The sequence below is a fragment of the Rhea americana genome, unplaced genomic scaffold, assembly GCF_003343005.1.
Source record: "Rhea americana isolate MKP2758 unplaced genomic scaffold, rheAme1 scaffold_243, whole genome shotgun sequence".
NCBI lineage: Eukaryota > Metazoa > Chordata > Aves > Rheiformes > Rheidae > Rhea > Rhea americana.
The window spans coordinates 807,230-831,533 of record NW_028186361.1 but is presented as its reverse complement, the minus strand read 5'-3'; the positions used below and the strand labels follow the sequence as shown (position 1 = coordinate 831,533).

Genomic DNA, 24,304 nt, shown 5'->3' with positions numbered 1-24,304 from the left:
CTGTTCATTTTCTGCAGTATTCCCTGAAGTTTGGTTTGAAAGGGGAGGAAGGGAAGGGGAAGCTGGCAGAGAGGCCACTAGTAGAGTTCTGCCTCATGTTTTTCAGGGCCTGCAATGCATGCTGGAAGCTAAATGGTCCAAGAGAACCAGTGTCCTCATATGGCAGAGCCATTGGTAGGCAGAGAGCAGAGACTGGTGATGATGCACCGAGCCAGCCACCTGCACAGCTGCAGCTACAATGCATGCACAGCCGTAACACAGACAGATGGCATGTGGCTTGCTTAAAATGAGGATAAGCAATAACAAGGGTGAGAAGCACGTTCTGGACACCATTAGAAGCTGCGTGTGCTTCCAGAGGACCTCAGGCAGGTGGCAGCACCACTGCTACAGCGTGAACAATGCCAATGTGTGTGTATATGCGTGTGTAGTTCAGCAACACTCTGCRGTGACTAAAGTGGATCCCCTCCACAGTGCTGCCTCCTATCTCATGTCTGGTACTGTGAACACAGTTAGTGCACTTCTGCAAAAACAGAAACCCCCCAAAATGCATGGCACACCCTCCAAAGCCTCCTGACTGCTACTGCTGTACAAAGCACTCACACAGGCCAGATGCTGTTCCAGTTGCTCAGCCTGGCTTCTGATTGACACACAGTCTCTGCATTCAATCTGTTCCCAACGCACTGATTCAAAAATAAATCCCCTCCCTCCATCCAGGTCTCAGCAGCTTATTAAACCATCTGAATTTGTGCTGAAAACAAATTATAGCATCAGATCATAAGATAAAGTGTGTATYCTGGCAAGCATGTTAATAAATCTGATAAGCCAAATTACCCCACCTGACAAAGCAGCCTATCTCCTACTTTCAAGGCATGTTTTACATCAGTGGGGAGATCTGTCCCTTTTTTTGCTGGAAYGGCTGAAGCCATTTTATTACAAACTAGCAGATCAGTACTTGATGCCTATAAACGTATCATGCTCTAAATTCATCAGGTCAGGATAGCCTGTCTCTGCCCAAAAGTGAGGTCTTACTACATGACTTTTATCCCCAACCTCTTCTAAAAATATTTCAGCATAGGAAAAGCCTTTTCTGTATTTCTGTGCTGCTTGGAACGATGAAACGATAAGTCAAAGCTTCTCACATGATTTATTATTAGGGCAGCAGGCCTACCTCTGAGGTTTTAGTCATACTTAGCCCTGGGATCTCTGCCCTTCTCTGCCCAGACATTCACATGGGTTATCTCCCAATAGGATTTCTCTGGGAAAATCAATCAGTGCCCCTGCTTTAATTCTTCCTTGGCTCCAACCAGGTTGTGCGATGATAAAGAGCTGAAGGTCTTGGATAAGCGAGTGACCTTGACATACAATTCTCTGCATGGATTCTTCAGATGCTAGGGAAAATCCCTCAGAGCTTTGTTTTTTAAATCTAAATACCTACCGAGCAGAAGCCTCTGATATCCATGCCCTAGAGCCACTGCTACCTTTCTAATGATGCCACTTCAGGGAACGCTACAAAGTTGTTACCTCTTGCACTTTAAAACCAATTCTAGCTGAACACCCCAAGCCCTAAGACCCATAAACTYGGGGGGAGCTCTCGGATCAGCGATCACAGAATGTAGCTCAGCACAGAATTGCTGGACTGAGAAAGGAAGTCACAAAAGGTAGAAAGTGAAGGATGAAGCAGGCTTGTAACAGGAAACGAGTCAGCTGCGGTAGGCAATGATGAGCACTGTGTGGGAGGGACTGCGCAATTACATTTTTTTGTCTTGTGAGAACTAACATGAAATTACAAGCCTGGCAAAATATCAGAAATCAGGACCAGGCTTGGCAGGCTGCTCCCACCCTGGGAAGTGGGGAAACAAGGGGCGGAACGGCAGGTCTGAACGTGGCCCCTCTCCCCCTCACACTTCCTCTTGACCTGGTCACACTCCCTGTTTGCCGAGCAGATGGCATCGCTGCAGGAGCTTATCAGTGATCCAGCCCCCCAGGGGCTTGCTGTTGAGAAATGAGAGTCGTTCGGCCTGTCCGCTCCACTGCGGGGCCCCAGGAACGGCAGGCAAAGAGCAAGGACAAAGCCCCGGATGCTACAGCCTGCAGCACAGTCCGTCGCAAACAAGAGAGATCTGATCAGCTGCCCAACTGGCAGCCAAGCCTCTACAAAAGGACTGGCGAGAGTGTGGTGGGAGAAAAAAAAATCTCCACTCCTTTCTAGGAGAGAGAAAAAAAAAAGAGCATCTCTTGGTTTTGAGCAGGACAGGAAGGAGATAATGCTAACTGTTAAGGAGACAAAAATGATCTGAAAGTTTACAAACGCGCACCAGAGCTCTCGAAATAGCTCTGACTTGTCTGGAAGGCATCAGAAAGATCCTTATTGTTTCATGTGTGCTGGAGTAGCATTACTGCAAGTGCGGCCAGTGTACGCAGTAGAAATATGGCCTGGAAAATAACTCTGCTCTTTTTATGTAAACACAATTTTAAATTTGTATCAGCTGCTACTGCTTAGAATAGTAACAACTGTTCCCCGACAACTCTGCGAAGCACTCAGCACTCCCTGCAAAAGTGCCATGGGCTTGTCCAAAATGCTGCATAGCTCTGAAACAGATCAGYGTAAGGCAACAAAACTGCACAGGAAATCTTGTGTCAGAGTGACAGGAAGCTTCTCTCTGCCCTAGAGAAGAGCAGGAGTTTTAAGGCTTGCCTTACGAGGCAGAACAAGCATCCTCACTGATGGAAGGAGACAAGCCTGACGCCCGACACTGTGCATGGGGAAAAGATGACGCAACAGAAAATGTCAAAAGAACGAGGCTGCAATACAGCCCATCACTGTAGTCTTTAAAATGGGTGTCACTTTAGCGTTCTTCCCCTTTGATTACTCACTTCCTCTAAAACAAGAGCCAAATGCTCATTACAAGCCAAGAACTTATTTTTGTATTATTTAACGGCAGTATATAGCTGCTAGTCACATACTTTAAATCATTAGTGGTGTGACCATCTCTTTCCTTCCTGACAATTGCTGAGAAATGGCAGTGCAGACAACGAACCACTTTTTATTTACCTTTCATAAATTAGGATCAGTCAGGCCTCCTTTGTTCAAACCAAAAAGAAAATAAACGAGTCCGTAAAATGTTACCACCAAGCTGAACCCGTACAGGTTCAGGAATCCTGCACTCTAACCCACTGGGGCTCAAAGCATCCCCATCTGTTTCCTTTCAAAATATTTAAACGGAGACAAAAGTGACAGAGGGGGAAGGGAGCAGGAGATGGAGCAAGGCTGGAGAAAACTACCTCTTCTCTGCTCCAACCACAAGCTCTGTACTAAGCTGCTTTAGCCATGGGACAGAGGAGTGTGGAAGAGAGAGTGACCCAAGGCTTTAAACTCCACATTTTGTACGGCAGCACATTGCTTTGCTCTCCAAGGAGCTACAGGGAGGCAGTGCTCCCCGCCCCCTTCCCTCTGCTAGCCAGGCTCTATTCCTGTGTCAAAATTCCCACCGAGGCAGTAGTCAGCTAGATAAACAGAGCAATCCCCAGATGCATCCCCTCAGAGACTGAAGTAATAGGTCATGGGAAACAAGCAGAGGCAACCGTTTCCTTCTGATACTGTGATCTCCACCAAGCAATGCTCAAAACTGAGGCTAAACAAAACAAAAGGGGATTGAATTTCACTTGGAGAAAGATTCCAGTGGAATAATAGGAGCCATTTTTCTTCCTCAGTAAGTTAAAGGTACTGACTAGGGTGTCTAGCTGGAAGCCAGGTTAATTGCAATGAAATGTAAAGCAAGATTATGCTTTATGGTTAAAARAAAAACCCACAAAACCCTCAAGCAGCAGATTAACAATGAGTCCAAAAAACAGTAGGAAAAGCCCATGGACAGAATAATGCCACTAGAGATATTCACAACTACAACTCTTTGGCCTCTGTTTAAGGCATTCTGTAGCCCTGAGGGACATCAATCTGACCTCAGTAAGCAGAAGATGTATTACCCATCCCTCTGCAGAACAAAAAAGAGGAGTGATTGCTCCAAGCTTGCACAATCAGATTACAGCAGAGAAAACAAGGTTCAGGTCTCCTACCACCAGCCATGCAGGTTCAAGGCCAAGTCACTCCTCCTTACCCAACCAAACTCTTTTTCCACAATATAAGTAATTTCCACGTTGGAAGAAGGGCAAGGGAAATCCACATCTATGCTCCCTCTCCCCTGCCAGTCCCAGCATTCCACATTTTTGCAGCTGAAGGTTTTCCCACTCGAAACCCAGTAATTTTTATTGTCTTATAAAAACTAAGCCTCTCCACAACATCAACCAGGCCAGGTTTCAGGGATTTCTAACATTTAAAGAGGGCAAAACTATTCTGAGAGTTTTTAACCAAGAAGCAAACAGGGCATCAAAGGATTTCCTAGGGATGGTGAGCTTGAAGAGGTCTGGCTGGGAGGACACCAGATACATACTTGTCASATACTTGTCTCTTAAAACAAATAATTAGTCTTGTCAAACTATACACAGAATGGTTTGCAAAAGGATTAAAAACCATAGCAGTAAACCAGACAAAAATGGAGATAGTATAGAACACTGTTTCAAAGCCATTTTACAGACTGGATCTGGCTGCCCTTTTGCATGTAAAACTCTTCTCTTATAAAAGAAAAGGCAAAACAAGCAGCTTTCTGTCTACTGGAGCTTGCAGACRTTGTTATTGCTCTAGAGAGCAATGACACAAGACTGTTTTGGCAAGCAAGGAACAATTCCCACCCTCAGGCTCAAATCAGTATTGGTTAACTCTCTGCATTAGTATCTATCACAGGTTCTTTAAGGGTACCTACAAAATAATCAGGCCTTCCCGTCTGACCAYATAGTAATAGTAGGTGACTGTTAGCATGGATGTAGCCTGTGCTCCACATCTTTGTGATTAGGTACTGCTGACAGCAATTAAGAGTGGTGTGAACAGCATGAGAACTTGGGGGCAGGTTTAGCTCAGTTAGTTAGAGCGTGGTGCTGCTAATGCCAAGGTYGGGGGGTTCAATCTCTGTATGTGGCTATGCTGAGGGTTGGACTAGATGATCTCCAGAGGTCCCTTCCTACCTTGCCATTCTGTGATTCTGCTCCCAGGGAAATACAAGGCCTTCTGGAAACTCTCTAGCTTATTCTGTCAACACTTGAAAGTTACAGAAAGAAGTYAGGTCTTTCCTACGAATTAATGAAAAAAATCTATGCTAAAACAGGGGCTTTTGGTTAAGAGAAAAAGCTTGCAATAGGAAGACATAAATGTGGGTCAGGGAGTACTTAACTAACCTCACCTTCTGATGACACACAACATGGTTTAATTAGACATTTGCTGGCTCTGGAACTGAAAAGGGATGGAGTGGTATTTACCGACACATATTGAGCAAGCAGTACCACTGTACTGCCAACAGAGAGAGAACAAAACTGTAGCTTTGCAAACTTGGATCAACATCTGACAACTAAGCATGACTTGTAAAGAACGACCAACTACAAAGAGCCTGTGTCATGGCTCAATCTGAACAAATATATGCCTTTAAAAAAGTTCAAATACTCTTTGATATATTTTTACAGTGTATCAGTGGTTGGTTGTGCCCAGCAATCTGTGTGGCACTGGCAAACGGCTTTGCTATTAAAGTAGCTTTTTAATTTCCCGAAGAAAACACTGTCTCAGAGAGACAGCTGTATTGCATAAAGGCATAAGTCTTGAATAGATTGTTTTGACCAGTTGGAAAATAAAAAAGTAAGAGTAGCACAGCAGTTTTGTAAATATTAGAAGACACTAACAAATAAATAGCTTAYAGTGGCACAGACTTTTTGGGTTCCCTGTTCAAGTTTCTAAGTTGGTAAATACGGTACTACTGTTGTTATGGGAGAATAAGGATCTTGCAGTTAGTGTCATTTAACCTACCTGGGCTCACAGTCATTATATTTCYTTTAAAAACTGACCAAAATTAAACGAAGACAACCAAACAAAGACTTCTCTTGAGGATGTGCATTGACTGGTAAAGTTCTGGGCTAACAGAACTTTAGCAGTATTTAATATGAGTTCAGGATTTACTGACGGCAACTCCAAAGGATATGAGAGAAAGAGAGATTTTTTCAAAACAAATTTCCACTCTTCCCCATAAGAAAAAATGACACTCCATGCAATGCCTGCTGCAATGTCTACCTTGTCTTGCTGTATATTCGTTGTCTTCAATCAGTCTTGCTAATCCAAAATCAGCAATCTTGCATATTAGGCCATTCCCGACCAGAATGTTTGCAGATCGCAGATCTCTGTGTATATAATTCATTCGCTCAATGTAAGCCATTCCTGCAGCCACCTGTTGGAAGCATGAAACACAACCAGTGCATTTCAAAACAAACTTGTACATAAATGGGCTATGAAACACATATACCTAAATGCCCAATACTCTGAAAACAGACCTGGGCTGCCATGTCCACTAAATTCGGTAACTTCAAAGCTCTTCCTTCTCCATCTTTTAAGAAATCTAGCAAACTCCCTGTAAATACAAAGTTGAAAGAACAGAGAAATGTTAGGGAACTAATGACTATTCATCAGGATGGATATGCAGCCTTATATGCAATATTAAAGACAGAAACRTTCTGAGTCGAAGTGAATAGCTTCAAAGAAAGAGTAATATTTTCAGATTCTCCTATTATACATTGTTTCACTCTGCTTTAAGGTTGACTTGCAGAAGAGTATGTTACTAGTCCAAAGAAATATGGAGGGAAAAGAAACAAAGTTGTTTTTAATCTTTCTGACTATTACTAAGAAAGCTGATCTTTCTTAAGTTATTCTGTGTGTGCCAGTGCTCTTTTAAAGTACATAGTGCTGCTCTCTGAAGGCGTCAGCTAGCCGAAAAGCATCAGCTCGGTTCCAAGCCACACAAGTTATGGAAAAAGTCAGATCTCAGCTCAACCTACTCCAAAGGAAAGGTCAGCCTGCAGCCCAACAAGCTCAAAGGGGCTAGCATTAATAAAGACTGATTTTCCTTAGGAGATAGAAATTAGTAGCTATACTTCTTAGAAATTAGTAGCTATTCTTCTTTAGATAACATGCAACTAATCACAGTGTGAAACATTAGTTTTAGAAGACTACTATGTAAAATTGAAGAAGACAAAGGGGAGATCAGGCCAAAGTGGTTTTTGGCAAAAGCAGTATGCACACAGCTTCCCTGCTCAAGCAAAAGCAAGGAGGTTCCCTATAGCTTTTAAAAAAGCTTTGGATGCTATTGCTCCCTTCCCAACCTTGTACTTAATGTGTATTTAAACAAAGAAGTGGAGTGGTCTCCTTTGAATAAGGTCAGTCAAATAGTTTAATAAATAGGGAGAAAGGCAGATGATTAGACATTTTCCCCTTAATAAATCCTCAGCCTCAAACTCAGAACCAAAGATGCAAAATGCTGCAGTAAAAAATAGTAAACTAAGCCAAAATAAACCATGTATTTCAGAAAGATTTTGAGAAGCCTTTTTTAAAGGGAAAAAGCACACGCTTGACACTGAGGCATATGATTAAAGTGCGAGTTAGTCAGTGCTTGGATGCCTCTGAGGAGGGAGGTGGGTAGGCACCTGCCAGGAAAATAAAAGTCAACTCCAAATAGACTGAAAAAATGTACTCAGGATTTTAGAGTGTATCCTCCAATGTAAAATGAAACTGCCCTGTGAGAACTTATGTTTCCTATTTGGTTTATTTGCTTTTCCAAAACAAGCAGATTTTTTGCTCTACTTCTCAGCACCCCTGCTGGGGATTTGATGGAGCTAAAAGTTTTCCTTTTCTCATTTTACTACATTGCAACCAGTTAAGTAGCTTAAAGAAAAAGAGAAGGGAGAAGGGCGAAGGGTGAAGGGCAGAGCACGGCAGGGAAGGGAAGGGAAAAGAGAAAAGAACCATGTATACAAATTGTTTATTAAAATGATAAATACGGTAGACTTAAAATTAAGCCGTGATTTGAGAGTGAGGTGAAAGCTTTAGAACCGAGACTTGCTTTTCTCTTAGCCTGAGAAGTAAATATTGAAAGAAGATGCCAGCACCAGGAAAAATTAGGATCGTAGGAAGCATCACGTTACATGATTCAAACCTAGAAAATGCAAATCTCCGGTTGTAAGAGAAGTTTAGATGCTGATAAAGTTAGAAACACTTAAGCCGTACCAAATTCTCCCTCCCCCTACCTGGCACAAATTTTCTGTTATGTGTACATTTAGGGGATTTTAGTTTTTGGGGCCCAGTTCAGAGCTGAATTCGTAACTCTTCAGAAGCTTGAATTTAATTTCCTATTCTCTTTCTTCTTCCTTACACACAGTTTATGCATCGTACTGCCTCTTCCTCTGTATCCACAAATAGCTCTGACAAAAACAAACAAACAGCCCCCCCCCCCAAAAAAAAAAACTGCTCTCAAGGGCAGCAGCTCTGGCTTCACCTTTACTCATGTACTCTGTGACAATATAGATGGGTTCTTCAGATACCACAGCATAAAGTTGGACCAGTTTGTCGTGTTTTAGCTTCTTCATGATCTGGGCTTCTTCCAAGAATGATTCTGGAGACATAGTGCCAGGCTTCAGTGTCTTGATGGCCACTTTAGTATTTCCATTCCACGTACCTACAAGCACAGATATTTAGTTAGGTTTAAGGTCTTCTGCTCCTTTTCTGACTGAAATCTAATGTAACTGAAGAGTAAACTAGCAAGGACACTTACTATTGCCTTTTTTTTTTTTTTTTTTTTTTTTTTAGCTTGGCATTTTGTCATATCAGTTATATTCCTCTCCCTCATACTTCAGTCTTTTTCCATTTTACTGAAAAATAATACTCTCATGGGTATCCAGGCACAATCTCCCTTGCCTTACTCAGACAACACCTCCACTGATGTCCATGGAAACCTTCTCTGAGTAAGAAATGCAGGACCAAGTATATACTGTTAAAATCCATCTTCACTATTTCCCTGGTGATAAGTAATTACTACTGACAACAACAGAGTTCCAGTCACAGATCTGGATAACAGAACTAGTGAAAGCCAGAACTCTCAGTTTGCAGGCCATTTTAACGTTTTTTGTTCTGAATCAGAACAAAAAACATTCTACGAAAAATTCCCCAAGAAACAAATTCTGAACTGATTTCAGTTTAGAAATACTGGCACGTTTCCAAAATGAAATGTGTCTTTTCCCCTCTTTTCCTCACCCCCAGAAGCTGGTTCTTGTCTGGTTATTTCCTTGTGGTTAGCAAGGACATGAACAAGTTGCATCACTCTTCGGCCACGTTTTACCAAGTTTTCTGGAAAACCTTGCTCTGGTGCAATGCGGCTGAGCATACTGCTCTGCAACTGGAAGTCATTTTTAACATAGAAGAAATCAGTCCACACTTTCTCTGTTGGCTCTCTATAGAGCACTGACTGTGAAAGTATGGTTGTGGAATTCTTTTAACTTGGATCTCGAGAATTTAATACAGAACATGATCTACTTATAGGGAACTGCTATTTAATAAAGCAGGAGAACAATCCTGAATGGCTTCAGGAATTAATTGGATTGGGTGAAATTTACTCCTCTATACGTGAGTGTGAGGTTTGCAGAAGGCCTACGAAGTACAGGAAGACTTAGAATTAAATCTAGTTTCTGTAACTGGAGATGTCAATGAAAGAAGTAACGTGTCTCAGTAGTGAAATAATGTCCTGAGCTACTGCTGCTCCCAGCTCAGGGTGCTTGAGACAGACTCTTCAGCTCTTAGCCTGCTCAGTCCTTCAAATCAGAGCTGAAATAGGACTTCACTTCAGTGGCCCTAGTGTGTAAGCCAGGAAGGATACAGCTTCACTTTCTGATTTTAGGCAGACTGGCCAAAGCCTTCTCTTATGGGTAGAGTAGAATATGTTTCATATGGGGCCACTGAGAAACAGAACCTTCAGGAGAGAGTACCTTCAGGCACAGTAATTTTGCAAAATTACCACAAATTATATAAACCTGGAATGAAACCCTAGTCTCACAGACATGAGGACTTTTGTCACTGATATTAATAAACTAAGATTTTACTTGGTGTGTTAACCAGATTAATTGTGTATTACCTATTTGCTTGGCCATAATAAAAATCCCAAGACTCATTCTACTACCATGAAATGCTTTTGGTAATTCTACTTTTTAAAAACACTTTTGTGAATTTCTCCAGTTAAAAAAGGAAAACCAAATGCAAAGATTATTTCACCTTCTCAGGCAAACTGCAGTTTAAATTGTAAAATTTTTTATTGTGCTTTAGTATTTTTATCTGTCATTGAAAAACTAGTTAACCTTCATTAGTAGAGACCTCCTTTTGAACTCCTCCTGTTGGTAGTTAGTTATTACTTGATGCATTTTTCATTCATTTTTATTGTATTATCTATTCTGATTTGATAATGCTTCATGATGGTTAAAATATTGTTGCTATATATTCCTTTAAGAAAATAATGCAACAACTATAATAATACCTTACATATTTCTTACAGATACTTGGTACTTTATTTCTCATAGCTGAGTTTTTTTGAATTGCATTTGCTAATTTAGCTTACTGTAACAGTTTAAGATCTGTGGCACTAAGATTTAACATTAGTTTGAATCGCTTGCTTACATGAATTCAAGATGGAGAATAAGAAGGTGAAATTGGAGTTATCTTGGAATGTTAATAGAAAACATAGGTGGTTTTCTTTGCAACTGGCCCACTGTATTCTATAAACTTCATAGATTTGCTGGAATGTTCCTTGCTGTAGCCTTGCAATGGAAAATAGCTGCAACACCCTGGACAGCCCACTGGTTATTTTGGTTTTACATTCTTTTGTGTCACTGCAACAAAAAGAATTACTAAATGGGTCCATCAAATGACCCTCAAGTGAAGAAAATACATATAGCGTTTCTTTTCCTTTTTTTTTAATCAGTCGCTTCAAAGAGGTTATATAGAATACAATTTGGTGTAAAAACTGAGTATAGCTCTCACAAAATGACCAATATGTTGTGTTTCAATGCTAAGACCATATTAAGATTTATATATCTTTTAATTGCTATTGTTTTATAGTCATTTAAATAAGGAGGCTCATGTAGAAGGGAGTAGTAAGAAAATCAGGCGAGTGTGCAGAAAACAATGTCAGCGGATTTGGAAAAGGTCCGTATTCTTGGACTTCAAAGAGTGGGTTCAGCTGGGCTGGGCATGTCTTGATTCTGTTCTCCCTGGTCTCTACATCAAGTTACAGGGTTCTGCCACATACACAGACTTCAAAACAGAATTTATGAAGTGGACACATGGGAAAGCTAAAGCTAGCTTGACAWTATTAGCTTGCTGATACTTGCCATCATTTTTTAAACTGGGGGAGGGGATGGAAGCATTTTCATGGTCTGACCCCATCAGCGCTAAAACATACGAGGAAAGAAAAACAACTGCTTGACATTAATTTCTGGTTAGCCACTCTGCTTTATGAGATTAGTATCACTCCTGTTTTAATATTTAGCTATTGTGTAGTCACCTAAATAAACCCAGTGCAACCAATGAGGTTTAAAGGTTTTTAGCCCCTCATACCAGTGAGTGCAAATGAATGCAAGTTTCCACACAGATGACTGTATTTAGGTCTGACTGTATTAGGCAATATAGACTAACATTTCATACTATTCTGATCTCTGAGCTTTCAGATTTCTATTGGAAATGTTTATTTTTGCCAAGAGGGCCTTAAAAGATCCATCCAAAGCAAAATATATTCTCTGCCTTACCACGCCACACTTCAGCGAAACAGCCCTGACCAAGCTTCTGTTCCAGAAATAATGAATCACGTGCAACTTCCCATGCATCTTTAGCCAATCCAACAGTTTGTGGGGTATTATTCGTAGCAATCACAGTTAAGTTAAAACACAAACCATCAGCTTTCTCTATAGGAGAGGAAATTAATAAAAAAAAACACACTTATAATCCAAAATAATGCATGCATTGACAAAGATGGAAGGTGACCTGTGTTTCAGTGTCAAATTAACGTTCACTTGCAAACACTGATTTTTGCATACTGAAGGTAGGAACTTTTCTGCTAGCCTGCAGGAAAAGGCTCCTTGATATAATTAACAGACTACTATGTGAGCCTTGATTTATTATTAAAGCTGCAATGATTTGTCAAAATTGAAACCTTCCAAAGGAACATAAAATTTCAGTTTTCCTTTGCCATCAATTACTGTGAAAGTTGAAGATGAAAGAATTTCAAAGTCAGAGACATGATTCCCAAGGCATTTTTCCTAATAAGAGCTTTGCACCTTTTTTTTTTTTTTTTTTTTTTGGTCAGAATATCCTACACTTTCACCTTCCATCTTGTAATCCCCACACAGAGAGCTATTTTAGAATAATTATTTTGCTCCATACCCATCCATACTTCCCCAAACTGCCCATTTCCCAGTCTCTTGATCAACTGTAGGGATTCTCGTGGAATTTCCCAGACATCTTTGGTTTTGACAGACAGATCAGTAAGCCTTGGCATTCCTTTATGACAGGGGACTACTAAGCGGCAGCAAAGACCTGCAGCTCTCTCTGATGGAGCCAGAAGTGAAGCCAACAGCAAAGAGGAGGAAAGAAAAAAAAGTGTGACATGAAACAAAAACAGTAAGCATAAAAACAATGCTACTCACAATAGCTGTTAGTTGCATACCACAAAGCATCCTGGAAGATTAGAAATTGAACACTGAAACATATTCATTTGAGACAGAACAGGAAATATTTTAGTTTCTGCTTCCATAGCCTTAAACTGAAGGTGACCATCAATGGTTTCTCATGTGGACTCAGGATTTTCCTTCTCCCATAGTCCTGCTTTAAGGCAATTTCCTAGGTAACTAGTATAGTATAATACAGTATAACTTCCCCAAAATCATCAGTAATCCACAAACTGGAGTGCTTCTAAACTGAGTCAAAGTACCATAATGAAGATTCAGTTTTTCCAAAAATCACACCAATGAAAATTTGGCAGGCATTTTTTTTGCACAATTTTTCTAGCTATTCTATGAAAGACTTTTTCTCATGTTCTTTACAGTGAAATCTTTGTTAGTGTATGCAGCTGTCCTGCATCATTAGGGCAGGTTCATTATACTTATCCTTTCTACAGCTTCACAGAAGACTGAACTGTGACAGAAATCACAAGATATTCTAACAGGAATAAAACCAGTGCTATATATCTATTGCCATTGAGTATACTGTGCTGCACAAGGCAGACTAGATCATAAAGCTTGCAGAGCAATCTGTACTTTAAAACAGGCGCAGCCGAGCAGGACAAAGAGAAGAACTGCTATTGTATTTGAGGCTCAAATATAATTTTCATCCTCCTGCTTAACATTTCTTTCTGGGCAGTTGAAAAGTTTGTTTCAGCATCACAAGGTAGGAAAGCATCAAAGTTCTTGCAACACAAAGTTCTACCTCCTCAGTACAAATGTCGTGGGATGGTGGGAAAGTCCCTTTAGATACCCTGGCATGGACCTTGTTGCATCTCCTGTAGCAAGACAACAAAGACCACAAAGTTGGGAAGATGAACTACTTAGCATGTCTGATTTCAAGATACTTCCAGTGGGAACATTAGGATAGGGACTCAAATACAGGTAATGCTTGGAAAGCCTGCTTATGTGTTTGGATAGCTGCAGAAAGKAACTACGGATTTTTAAGATCTCCTTGTTTCCTTTAACTGAAACAGAAACATGGCAAGTTGGTGCTCCAATAAGACCAGACTGCACATGCAAGAGCAACACTTTTTCTTGAAAGGCCTTCTACTGCTAGGGAGTGGGTGAATGGTACTGTAACTTTAAATATGCTGCAACTGGACTTCAGTCTGATGTCAGCACATCCTGGGGATTTCAGTACTTTTGGTCTGGAAACCTCATCCATGAAAGTCTGGATAATAAGGGTACTCCRCAATGTAACAGGATACTTGGGCTGTGTCTAGATACACTTTGTACTTCTGAGTCCTGACTCAGGACTGCTYACATTGGACCAGACTGTACACTGTCTGCTTGGATATCTTGGGTATCCAGCTGCCTGGACAGGAGGGGTCCTCAAGCCTGGACAATTAGGGGATGAGGCCTGAAAGGTGGGCTGCAGAACATACCTGTCCTGCTGTGAAGCCACTGACCTACAGTCTCTGCAGTGGACACCAAGGAACCATGCTGATCTCTGCAGAGTCATTCTGGCATCCCTGAGCTGAACTCCCCATAGTTATAGGCACCCCCACGGTGCTGTGATAGAGCTGATACAGCTCCCAAAATCCAGAACCCTGTGCAGGGCAGTTAGAGGCACTGTTTATGCTTGGAGTTAGCYAGGGCTGGGCATGGAATGAGGGCTATTGTTTACCGGGGCCTGGGAGGCTGCAGGTGAAACCTCTGGAGTTGGTCTGTACCATGCTCTCCTGAGCTGACCTCTACCTGGATCCTACTAATCACATCCCTGTGTTGCACAGAACTGACTGTTTCCAAACCTAAGTTGTCTCTGCATCTGTGCATGGAAAATACATGACCCAAATAATCTGACCGCAGATTGATATATATTGAAAGTTGATATATACCAAAAAGTTGGTACAGTGGAGATGAAAATTAATATCTTCAGAGGTGAGTTTCAATATATCATTTAGCTTAGTTTAATATAGAGTCACCAGAAACAACTAGAAATTCTCCCAGAGAGCATACATCCATCAGCAATTGGGTGGAGAAGACAGTCAGATGTCTAGTATGAGCAGCGTAAGAATACAGCGGACAGAATACAAAAGGTACAGGAAAAAACATCCCACAAGGAAGTTGATTTCTCAAGCAAAATTTATGAAAAGTTTTTGAGTAGCAAGCATTTGGAGCCACCTGTTAATATGATGAAAAGCTGAAGTAAAGACAAAATAATAAGGAATAATAATTTAAAAATCCGTACTTCTGTTTTACAAATGAACTACTGAGAAGTAGGGCAGTCTTCTGTTTAAGAACCAGTGAACCTGTGCAGAGATTTTGGGGGCTTTTAAGTCCTAGGTTATTGTATACCGATTCCCAATGACAGCAGGATGCACTTCTGGTTGAATTGTGTGCACCACTTTTTAACCATAGGAATTTTAAAAAAATAAAGGTGGGTGTGAGTGGAAAACAAACAATATACATAAAGAGATGGCCACTTCATCATATTTTTTTTAAATGAAACTGCTGATAATTTAAATGTTAATATTCTGCACATTGAACACAAATTCAATACGAAAATGAGTCAAGTAATATATGGAAACATTTTTTGCTGTTGCCTTAAGTGACAGAATGTCACAATGTAATTCTGCAAATGCTTTATTAGCAATACTATACTGCAAAAGGGTACATATTAGCACTTGCTTATGCACAGRGAATTCATACTTTGAGATGTGCAAGTCAAACCCAGCAACACTGTTTTCTTAGAAAAGGCAGAGCAGGCAAAAGCTTCACCTGAGTAGACTGCTACCTTTAAAAAGCTCTGCTGCTGTGCACTATGAATCGCACTTAAAGCCACTTACAACTATAATAGGAAAGTGATAATGCATTACAACTAGCAAGAGACATAGCTCAAATGATTCTTCAGGACATCTTACACATACGAGAGCACAGAAGCAAAGACTTTTGTTTTAAAACACTAAAAAGTGCCAGGTATTTTACTGAAAAGTTACCTGAATAATGCTGAACCAGCTGCTGAAGAGTTTCAAACTGTGCCCGAGTTGTGATATAATAGCCACCATTGTCAAGTTTACGAATTTTATAATGTTTGACATGATCTCCTTTCATATCATCCCAGTCACGAATAGACAGGGAATAGGCACCTGTTCCAAGAGAAAGAGGAATRAAAAATCATAAGCACCTGTTAGACAGCTAAGATTTCTTCTTGCCAGTCATTTATTATAAAATAAAAGAGAAATCACATTAAAAACTCCCTATTCTACCTTCAGAAAGAACAAATGAATCCAACGTAACTAAAGCAAGTGTCACAAAAATCTGTGGGTGTTCACACCATACTTCTTTCATACCTTTCCAGAAAGAAATCAGGACTTTTGGGTGAATGAAAACTCACACCTTAACATTTACTGCTTCAGGTCTTTAAATTTACTTTTCCCATTCAAAGTGTCAGGTTACATTGCAAATACTGTACTTTACATAAATGCCAGTGGGTGGTAAATGTCAAGATTTTTATGGGAGCCAGTAGAGATGATGACTTCCTATCTATGTAGTGTTGTTACACAGATGGATCCCAAACTGCTTCACAAGCATTAAACAACCAAATTAGCCAGCTTTATATGTCATAATCTTTGGAGAAGAAAGTCCTACTACACTAACATGCATCAGAAAATTTGCAGGAACTGCACATTTCCCTTTCCAGATCCATGGAGGAACTTCAGACRCTACTGATGGGATTCAGATGCCCCAAAATAGAGGTTAAGTGCCATGTGAGATGCCAGGTCAGACATTATGCGAGACATCCTGCCTGGTCTGTTCACAAGGCATGTGTTTTACCACACRTGTCAAATTTGTCCAGTCCATGTGGATGCTTTGGATACCTTCAGGCATTTCAAATGGCTCTAAATGCTCRTGACTAGGCAACGGAAACTCAGTTTAGGGGCTGGATTTAGGTTTTAGGTGTAACAGTAGGTGTGCTATGTGCTTGGTGCAGATGTCAAACACAAGTTTCTGTGCTGTCAAGGCAACTTAATTCCAACCTCGTTTCCACTGTAATGGAACTGTACACATTGATGGTGTGATTCAGGTTTGAAACTACGTGCCTTCAACTGTGGGCAACTGAAATGAACCCCACCTCTCCACTGACTGTAAAGGGAGCGTGCACTCTTCACAGGGACCTGCGCATTCAGGTGTCTTAATTTGAAGCAGAATCCTTTTCCAGATACAGAGACACCCATATATTGGTTCTCTACATTTTCAAAGATGAAACCACATTTTACGGCACAGTACAGTTCTCAGAGCGAAAGCTTGGTTGCTTCAAAGGCAGCAGGAAAGATATCTTCACTCATGGCTCAGAAAAATATCTTGTTTACTCAAAGATAATGCAGACATTAAAAGAAAATAGTGAAACCAACTGTAGAGATCTCAGGAAGGCCCCCCTTCTGGAGACTGGACTGCTTTCACTGGCAAACATTTCAGCTAAGAACAGGAAAGGAAAACTGACATCAGATAATTTTGGATTGCCTGGAAGGTGGGATAACTTCCTACAGGTCTGACTGCAAACAGCCCTGGTTGCTGCTTATCCAAACTCCCTGTACTTGTCAACTTTTTGAGATAACATTCTCATCTTCCAGAAGCACCTCCACCTAAATAAAATGGTTTAAACCACCTCCATAGTTACACAGCTGAAATTCTTGATACAGAATGTCATTCCTGGATTCTTCCCAGTAAGAATTTTAGGGAATTTTAAAATGTCTCTGACCATATCAAACTGCAGCAGATCACACTGGTAAACAGCTTGCTACCGAGCAAAGCTGCAGCAAACAAAACTCCTCTACCCCTAAATCCAAGGAGTTCTCAAATTCCCTGTTATTTTTCCTYTAAACAGGAGGAAAAGAGCCAGCCCTTACACATGTGATTCTATTTTATGTGAATGGCAGATATCCCAAAAGAAGTGAAAGGTTTTTTATTTTTAAGTGTAGAAAAAAATGTTCAGGTTATTTTTCTGACACGAGTCTCCCACTGAGTAAGTGTATCTGTCTAAGCTAGGAGCTTTTTGGGGATTTGCAGGCAAATCTTGTACATGCTTTGTACCAACACTGATGTCTGTATACTGTCATCCTGCTTCCAAAATTTTCCAGGCAGAGCTCTCCAACTCTGCATTTGGGAGTTTTGATCCACTAAGAGCAGCTGTATTTTCTTTAGTCACATTCCCTGCCTATCTGATTAGTCTTTTAGATTCTTTAGGAAAATGTAAACAATCCTGGCTCCAGTTCTGCAATCAGATCTGCGTGGGTGGCCCCTTGTGGACCTCCACTGACCTCAGATCAAGTTGCAGGACTGGAGATTTATTTCAAATCTGGACAAAAACAAGAACCAAGATTCATTTCCTTATTCATTTATTTAGACTGTTTGTTATTTAGACTAGCCATTATCTGCTGATAAAATCAAATATAATGGATACACATAGTATAAATCTGGAATACCACATAGCAGTACATCACATTAATAATTAAAAAAAAAMCTTAAAAACAAACAGCATTGAAAGGTGCATATTGAAACCAAGTGAAGGATTATATAGACAAGAGCTGATTAAATACCTGGGTAGTCAGGCTTTGCAAAAATGAAAAAAAAAACAAACAAAAAAACCCAACAAATCTGACTTATTTTGGAAATATGGTGAGAAGGCAAGCATGACCATGGGAAGTTAAACTCAGGTTGAAGTCATCCACTTTGATACATTTAACATAAGCTTGATTAATTCTATTAGTGTTATTTTTTAAAGCAAAGGGGACAATTCTAGGTCACAAAGCAATTCCTGCCTCAAGCCCAAGATGACTGGTTGGAGTAAAGCATTTTGAGACTTGCAGGAGAACGCACCATTGAGTTCTCTCAGCTGACTGTTTTCTCTCTCATGAACAACAAAGTTTCTCTATTTTCCTCTAACAATGTATTTCCAGGGACACCACAAGGATGAGAAAGGAAATGGATATTTTTGACAAAAAGTACGCATTTTTTTTTCCAGTGGCTTTAGTACCAACTTAGCCTGAAGATGTAGAAAGCCTTAGGTTCAAGAGCAGAGAAATTAAGCTTGCTGTTATAAGCACATCCATGAYGGATTACTTCATTTCCCAAATGATTTTTTTTTCTCCAAAGAAGCCTTAGAAAAAACCTGACTTAGCTAAGTAAACACTCCTGAAAAACACCTCTCCTACCAGTGTACTGAAAAGGTCAAAATAAACTCAACTGATAGCCTSKTTTTGAGAAATAATGTGGTGGGTATTTTTAAGCAAGCCCATGTTAGTGACTTTTCAAACTCTGTATAGAGTGGAATGAAGTCCTGCTCCTCACATGCATAACARTAACAGTTGGACAAACTGAACAGGTGAAGGCTATTTGCAAAAAAGAGAGTAAGTTAGAGCACATCTTGATCCTGCTGAGAAATGCTTTGTTGTTAGCTATGGTATGCATAAGCTGCTGGGTGACAGGATGGGAAATCAGCCATCTGAATCAACAGCATGTCGATTCTGATTTTGCAYGATAACCAATCTTCAGAATTAAGAGTTCAGTGACTGCAGGGGTCAAAAATATAAAATTTTAGATGCTAGAATACAGCACCTGAAGATAGGTCAGACAGACAGAAGTGGTAAGTGGTGCTTCTCTTTCTTACAGCCAGGACTCCAGCCACTTTCAATGCTAACTCTAGCTGACCGTGTGCTCTGATCAAACCACTGAGAAGTCAGTGCTTTAATTACACGGACCATCATTAAACTTTTGAATTTCCATGGAATGAATTCTAGTGTTTTATGCTTCCCCTAGTTATGGTTTCACATTTCCGGTCAACAGACAAATGRTCAGATTTGTTTCCATTTAGTTGCATGTTTTTTCCCCAATGGTCATATGAATTAGAGAAATGTTTCTGTAAAAAATGAAGCTTTGAAGAAGTTGATAGGTCTCATTAACAAAATGAAAAAGCAAGAAAGATGGAGCTCCTGCAGTACCTTTAGAAGGGAGGAGGAGAATACATCCTTCTACTGCATTTCTACAGAATGTATACAATTAAATATTTCCAGATTATATTCACTGGAAATATTTTCAAGTTTTCTCACTGTTAATCTATGAATTTAAAATGGCTATTTTTTCCAAAGACTGTTCCTAAAGAGAAAAGGCCAAAAAACTCTAACCTTCTTCCCAAAATAATAAGCAGCACCTCCCTCCCTGCCAGTCTATCTAAAAAAGTCAGACATTCTGCTTGTTCTGAAGCAAAAAGCAATTTTCACCCAACTAAACTGTAGATTCTCAGCACGTATTCACAGCAAGCCAGATGGCCCTGTCAGGACCCTAATATAGACATCAGGAGCCCACAAGTGCTGCTCTGAAAGACCTGACTCCTCCAGCTCCATTTCAATAGTAGTATCTCAGCACAAGCATTCAGACAGTAGAGCACTCTGAGCATGACAGCAGAGCAGAGCACCCTGCCTGCGCCTAACTTGTACTGCAGRTACCATGGGCTGAGCACTGAGCACAGCATGGGTTGCACTTGGGTTGTTTTCTGCTTTGAACACTCTGAAACCTGGCATGTCCAGACATCTAATTCCTTGGCACACATATACGCAAGACGACACTTTTCTCTGTCTTGGTATCCAGGAACACAGTATTTTACAAACTTACCACAAATTTTCTCTTATACCTACTAATTAGCAGTCAGCATAGCTTTGGCCAGCATACCTTTGGTAGTTTCACTTTCCCGGATAAGGAAGGTACCTCTTGGGTTTCCAAATGACAAGAGCTGCCTCTCGGCATCTTTTCGGCCAAGTTTACCAAAGTACCACCTTGGGGAAAACATCAGAAATAGTAAGAAAATGCTGCATAGGGTTACTCGGTAGTGTCACAGAGCTCAGACATAGTATATTATTTCTGGAAAATATGGTTATTCAAGTATATTCAACCACGATCCTCATGTTGTGGCCCTTTGTGGTGGGAAGGTAATATGACAGATCTGTGGAATAGATGTTATATATGTTGTACAGTAGCACTTGCRTAAAGCCTGTAACCAGTAGATACAGAGACCGCTTGTTTGATTTCTTACCACAAAGGCCTAATTTTAGCAAACAGTGGGCAAAACTTGGGAGGGAATGTTGTTCTAAACTACATATTTGGTTTACATAGTGATTTATTAGTATCTAACATTCTTGTTGCAGTACAACTAGGAAAACTCAGATGCAACCACTTTATTTTGGTTCTATAAGGCTTTTCAGTACCTTTTTCCTTCCAGTTGCAATTAATTGGGGTTTTTAGGTTTTTTTTTTTTTTTTTTTTTTTTCACAATCAATCAAGTCAGAGCCACTTTAGATAACAGTTGGAATCCTTATATCCTAGTTACTAGAATAATGTCAACGAACTATAGCAAACGTAACCTGAAATATAGAGTACAGTAGCTCCAAAGTAGAATCCATGGCATGCTACAGAGTTAACTCAGAAAATATACAGATCCCCAGTCACGCTTTGCAGCACTGCTATACAGTACTCACTCAGACATCTAAACTATCCCAGTGTAACTGGAAATAATACAGATAAAAACACAGCCACAATGCTCCACTCTTTTGTGTACATGTCCTTACCACACTGCTTGCCATACACCATACGCTTTGTAGGCATCCTATCCTGTGAATGTATTTTTTATTACAATGTGCCCTGCCTAATGGACAGTTTGCAGACTGATCGACTCCAAATATTTTTACAATTTGGTTCAGGAAAAGCAAGGGCACTGTTTGCTTAAAGCTAGAAATTAGCTGACACCCAAATAAAGTAAGCAGACCTGTGCTCTTTTAGGTTTTCTTYCTTTGTTTTGACATTGAAAAAGTGCTGAGCTTGTGTTTCTGTTACTAATTACCTAATTATTTATCAATGCAGTTGAAAATTGAAATAAAAATGATGTAAGTTGTTTGAAAAGTCACTGCAATCAATCAAAACAAACTCCTCAAATCTCCTTCAAGTACAACACTAATGGGTCTTTACAATGAAAAGAAAACATACTCCTCTGCTTGGATGGAATCGACTGGAGCCACATAATTGCTGGGAATATAACCAGTTTCGCCTGTTGTCAAGGACCGGGCCTCCCACCAGTCTCCTTCCCTGTAGAAACAGAGATGAGGAAAAGTGAAGGAGAGTTATAAAGACAATGATCTGACTGCTGCTGTGTATTGTAAGAATTCACAGCAACCTATCTCTTTATCATGGGCATACTTCTGAGAGAACTGTTTGCATCTAAAACAAAATAATACATGTATTTCTCTGCATCAGKTATTAGTTCTACAGTGATTAGTAACGTAGCCTTCCAAATGTAGTATGATGGTATAAACAGGGCATAACTTCCACTGAAATCAAATTTGGTTAGAGCTGAATTTGGACTAGAATATTGAAAATTGTCCCCACAGCTATTATTCTAATTCTGACCCTTGAGGGAGCCTTTCAAAAAAGTGCCAAAACCAACTCTTTCACATCCACTGCTAATTTTAACATGACATTCAAACTTCTATGTAGATACTCCATCTGAAACCCAAAGACATCAAACAGTCAATAGTTTTAGATAGACTTTAAGAGTCACACTTCACTGTCTACGTTCCCTCTCCTGGCCACCTACAGGAGATATCTTAAGAAGTAAATGACTTAGATATATTTTCAAATAATTACAAAAAACATTCTTCTACCACATTTAGATATAAACAAGTCCATGCAGGACCATATTCCATGGGCTCATCATCAGTTTCTGTCATATGTACGTGTGTGCAAGTGCAACATGGTGTTACCCTTCAGCCAATGCATATCACTAYAGAATACATAGCTTTAAAATAAGTTTATTGTTACAGGATGCAGCAATTTGGGATTTAGTAGTTTGCATTTAGTTCTCAGAATCATGCTCATTGACATTTAACTCCTACTTTCACTAACAAGGTTCTCTTTTCCATCTGGACTGCCTRAAAATTCAGTTTCCCTCTCTGTAAAACAGAGACTTATTTACCTAAATGAACCACTGTTGTCAAATGAGGCCAGAAGTTCAGCATCTTCASTAAGCAAGCAATTACCAAAAMCACAYTGTCTAAACYATTTTAAGCAGTCAGAAAAGCTTGYGTGAAGGTGAGTTCTTACTAAAATTTCTAACTCCACTTCTGTTAGGAGTTTGATAGAATACGAACTCTATGGGAAACAACTAGAAAACAGCTGCAGTTAGTCAAAAAAGAGCTGTTTTCGATTCTACAGCTCAGGTGAAGAACTAGCTTTTCTAGATAGTGGGAGTCAACACTATCTTAATACACACTGTATATATCAGGATCTCAAAAGAAATGGGCCATTGGCGTTTAGGGTGCCTTACGGTTTATAACCCTAATTTTAGCCTGCTGAAGGGCTAACATTTCCCCCATGCATACCTGTAGAATATTTCTGAGAGATTATKCCACACTACTGTTCATAAATATTTCAATTATTTTATGGCTATTACTATCAGCTGCTAGAACTGTGCCATTATCACTAGTTCCCACCTCTATCCTCTTACTGCACAGACACTCCACTAGATGGAGATATTTTATCACATCTAGGGAGGAAAAAAAATGCTGTAGCTCATAACAACATCATGAGCAACCCCCTCTGCTTTGACAGAGAAGCTTAAATCTCTGCCAGAAAGGAAGGGGAACACAGATTTTTTTCACAACATTTAATTATAGGCACTGACAAGCCTCGTTTAGGAGGAAGCTAGTCAATGGAGCTAACCAGACATGCCAGAGTGCTGGTGGTGATGGAGATGGTGGGTGTTCTGGAGCACCTGAGTGGGACTCTACTCTGAATCACCATCTGCAGGTACCTCCTTTCTCCAGACTGCACTTGGTATTATTCCTGAGTTAAAATCACAAGGATACTTTCTGTAAGCCACTTCAAGTACTGCGAATCTGAACTTTTTATCCAAAGCAGAAATCAAATTTCATTTCTTGGGAGTTAAAAAAGAAATACCCTCAGTAAATTCCAAGCAAACTGTTTATATGCACCTGCATGCTTCTTCATCACAAGCAGCACTATTAAAAAGCGCACTTTTATGTCCTTTCTGGTACAGAGGAAAAGATGAAGCATTCTTACAGAAAAGCTGCTTTTGTGCAACCCCAGCTTGGCTGTCGGGACTCGGGGGATTGGGGCTGGTGTTTCTAAGCAGAAAGAGATGACTATGATGTGAACYGAGCTTCTATAATCCTACAGGAAAATCAGTGGCTGCTTGATTTTTTTCCCTCACAAAGTCTTCCTCCCGGCAGTAACCACCTGCATCAAAATGCATGTACTGCAACCAGCCACAAATGTGGGTAAAGTCTCTGCCCAATGACTCCAAATACCACTGCTCTTCCAGTTCTCACGAGTACCCCTGGACTTCACCAATTGCAGCGGGCAAGGAATTTGCCATYGGTGGAATTTGTACTTGTTTCAACTAATAGCTGAGTTTGTGCAAGGTTAGGAAAGTGGTAGGCAACATGAAGAAAATGGATTATAGCTTAAAAAATCTCTCCTTTTTTCCCCCCAAGTGCTAATTTAGAAGTAGAGAGGTTTTTAAACTGCTGCTCCCTTTGCAAGTCTTAACTGAAGTTTTTGTGCTTTCATCTACATCAAAGCTCTTCAGCTTCATGACTTCATGAAATATTCCACAGAA

General features: G+C 40.2%; 1 protein-coding gene across 3 annotated transcripts in view; it reads right to left on the bottom strand.

Annotated features, from left to right (window-relative positions):
• Positions 1-24,304, bottom strand: part of FYN (FYN proto-oncogene, Src family tyrosine kinase) — a 77,995-nt gene that overhangs the window by 15,738 nt on the left and 37,953 nt on the right. The window contains exons 5-11 of one of the 3 annotated variants that reach the window (XM_085306637.1): positions 21,655-21,753; positions 20,347-20,450; positions 15,618-15,767; positions 12,341-12,505; positions 8,415-8,594; positions 6,421-6,497; positions 6,164-6,317 (exon numbers count right to left, since the gene is read on the bottom strand). In XM_085306637.1, coding sequence (XP_085162763.1) covers positions 6,164-6,317; positions 6,421-6,497; positions 8,415-8,594; positions 12,341-12,505; positions 15,618-15,767; positions 20,347-20,450; positions 21,655-21,753 — 929 coding nt within the window. Of the gene's footprint in view, positions 1-6,163; positions 6,318-6,420; positions 6,498-8,414; positions 8,595-11,706; positions 11,863-12,340; positions 12,506-15,617; positions 15,768-20,346; positions 20,451-21,654; positions 21,754-24,304 lie in introns of all 3 variants that reach the window. The other 2 variants (XM_085306638.1, XM_085306639.1) reach the window with 2 other exon arrangements.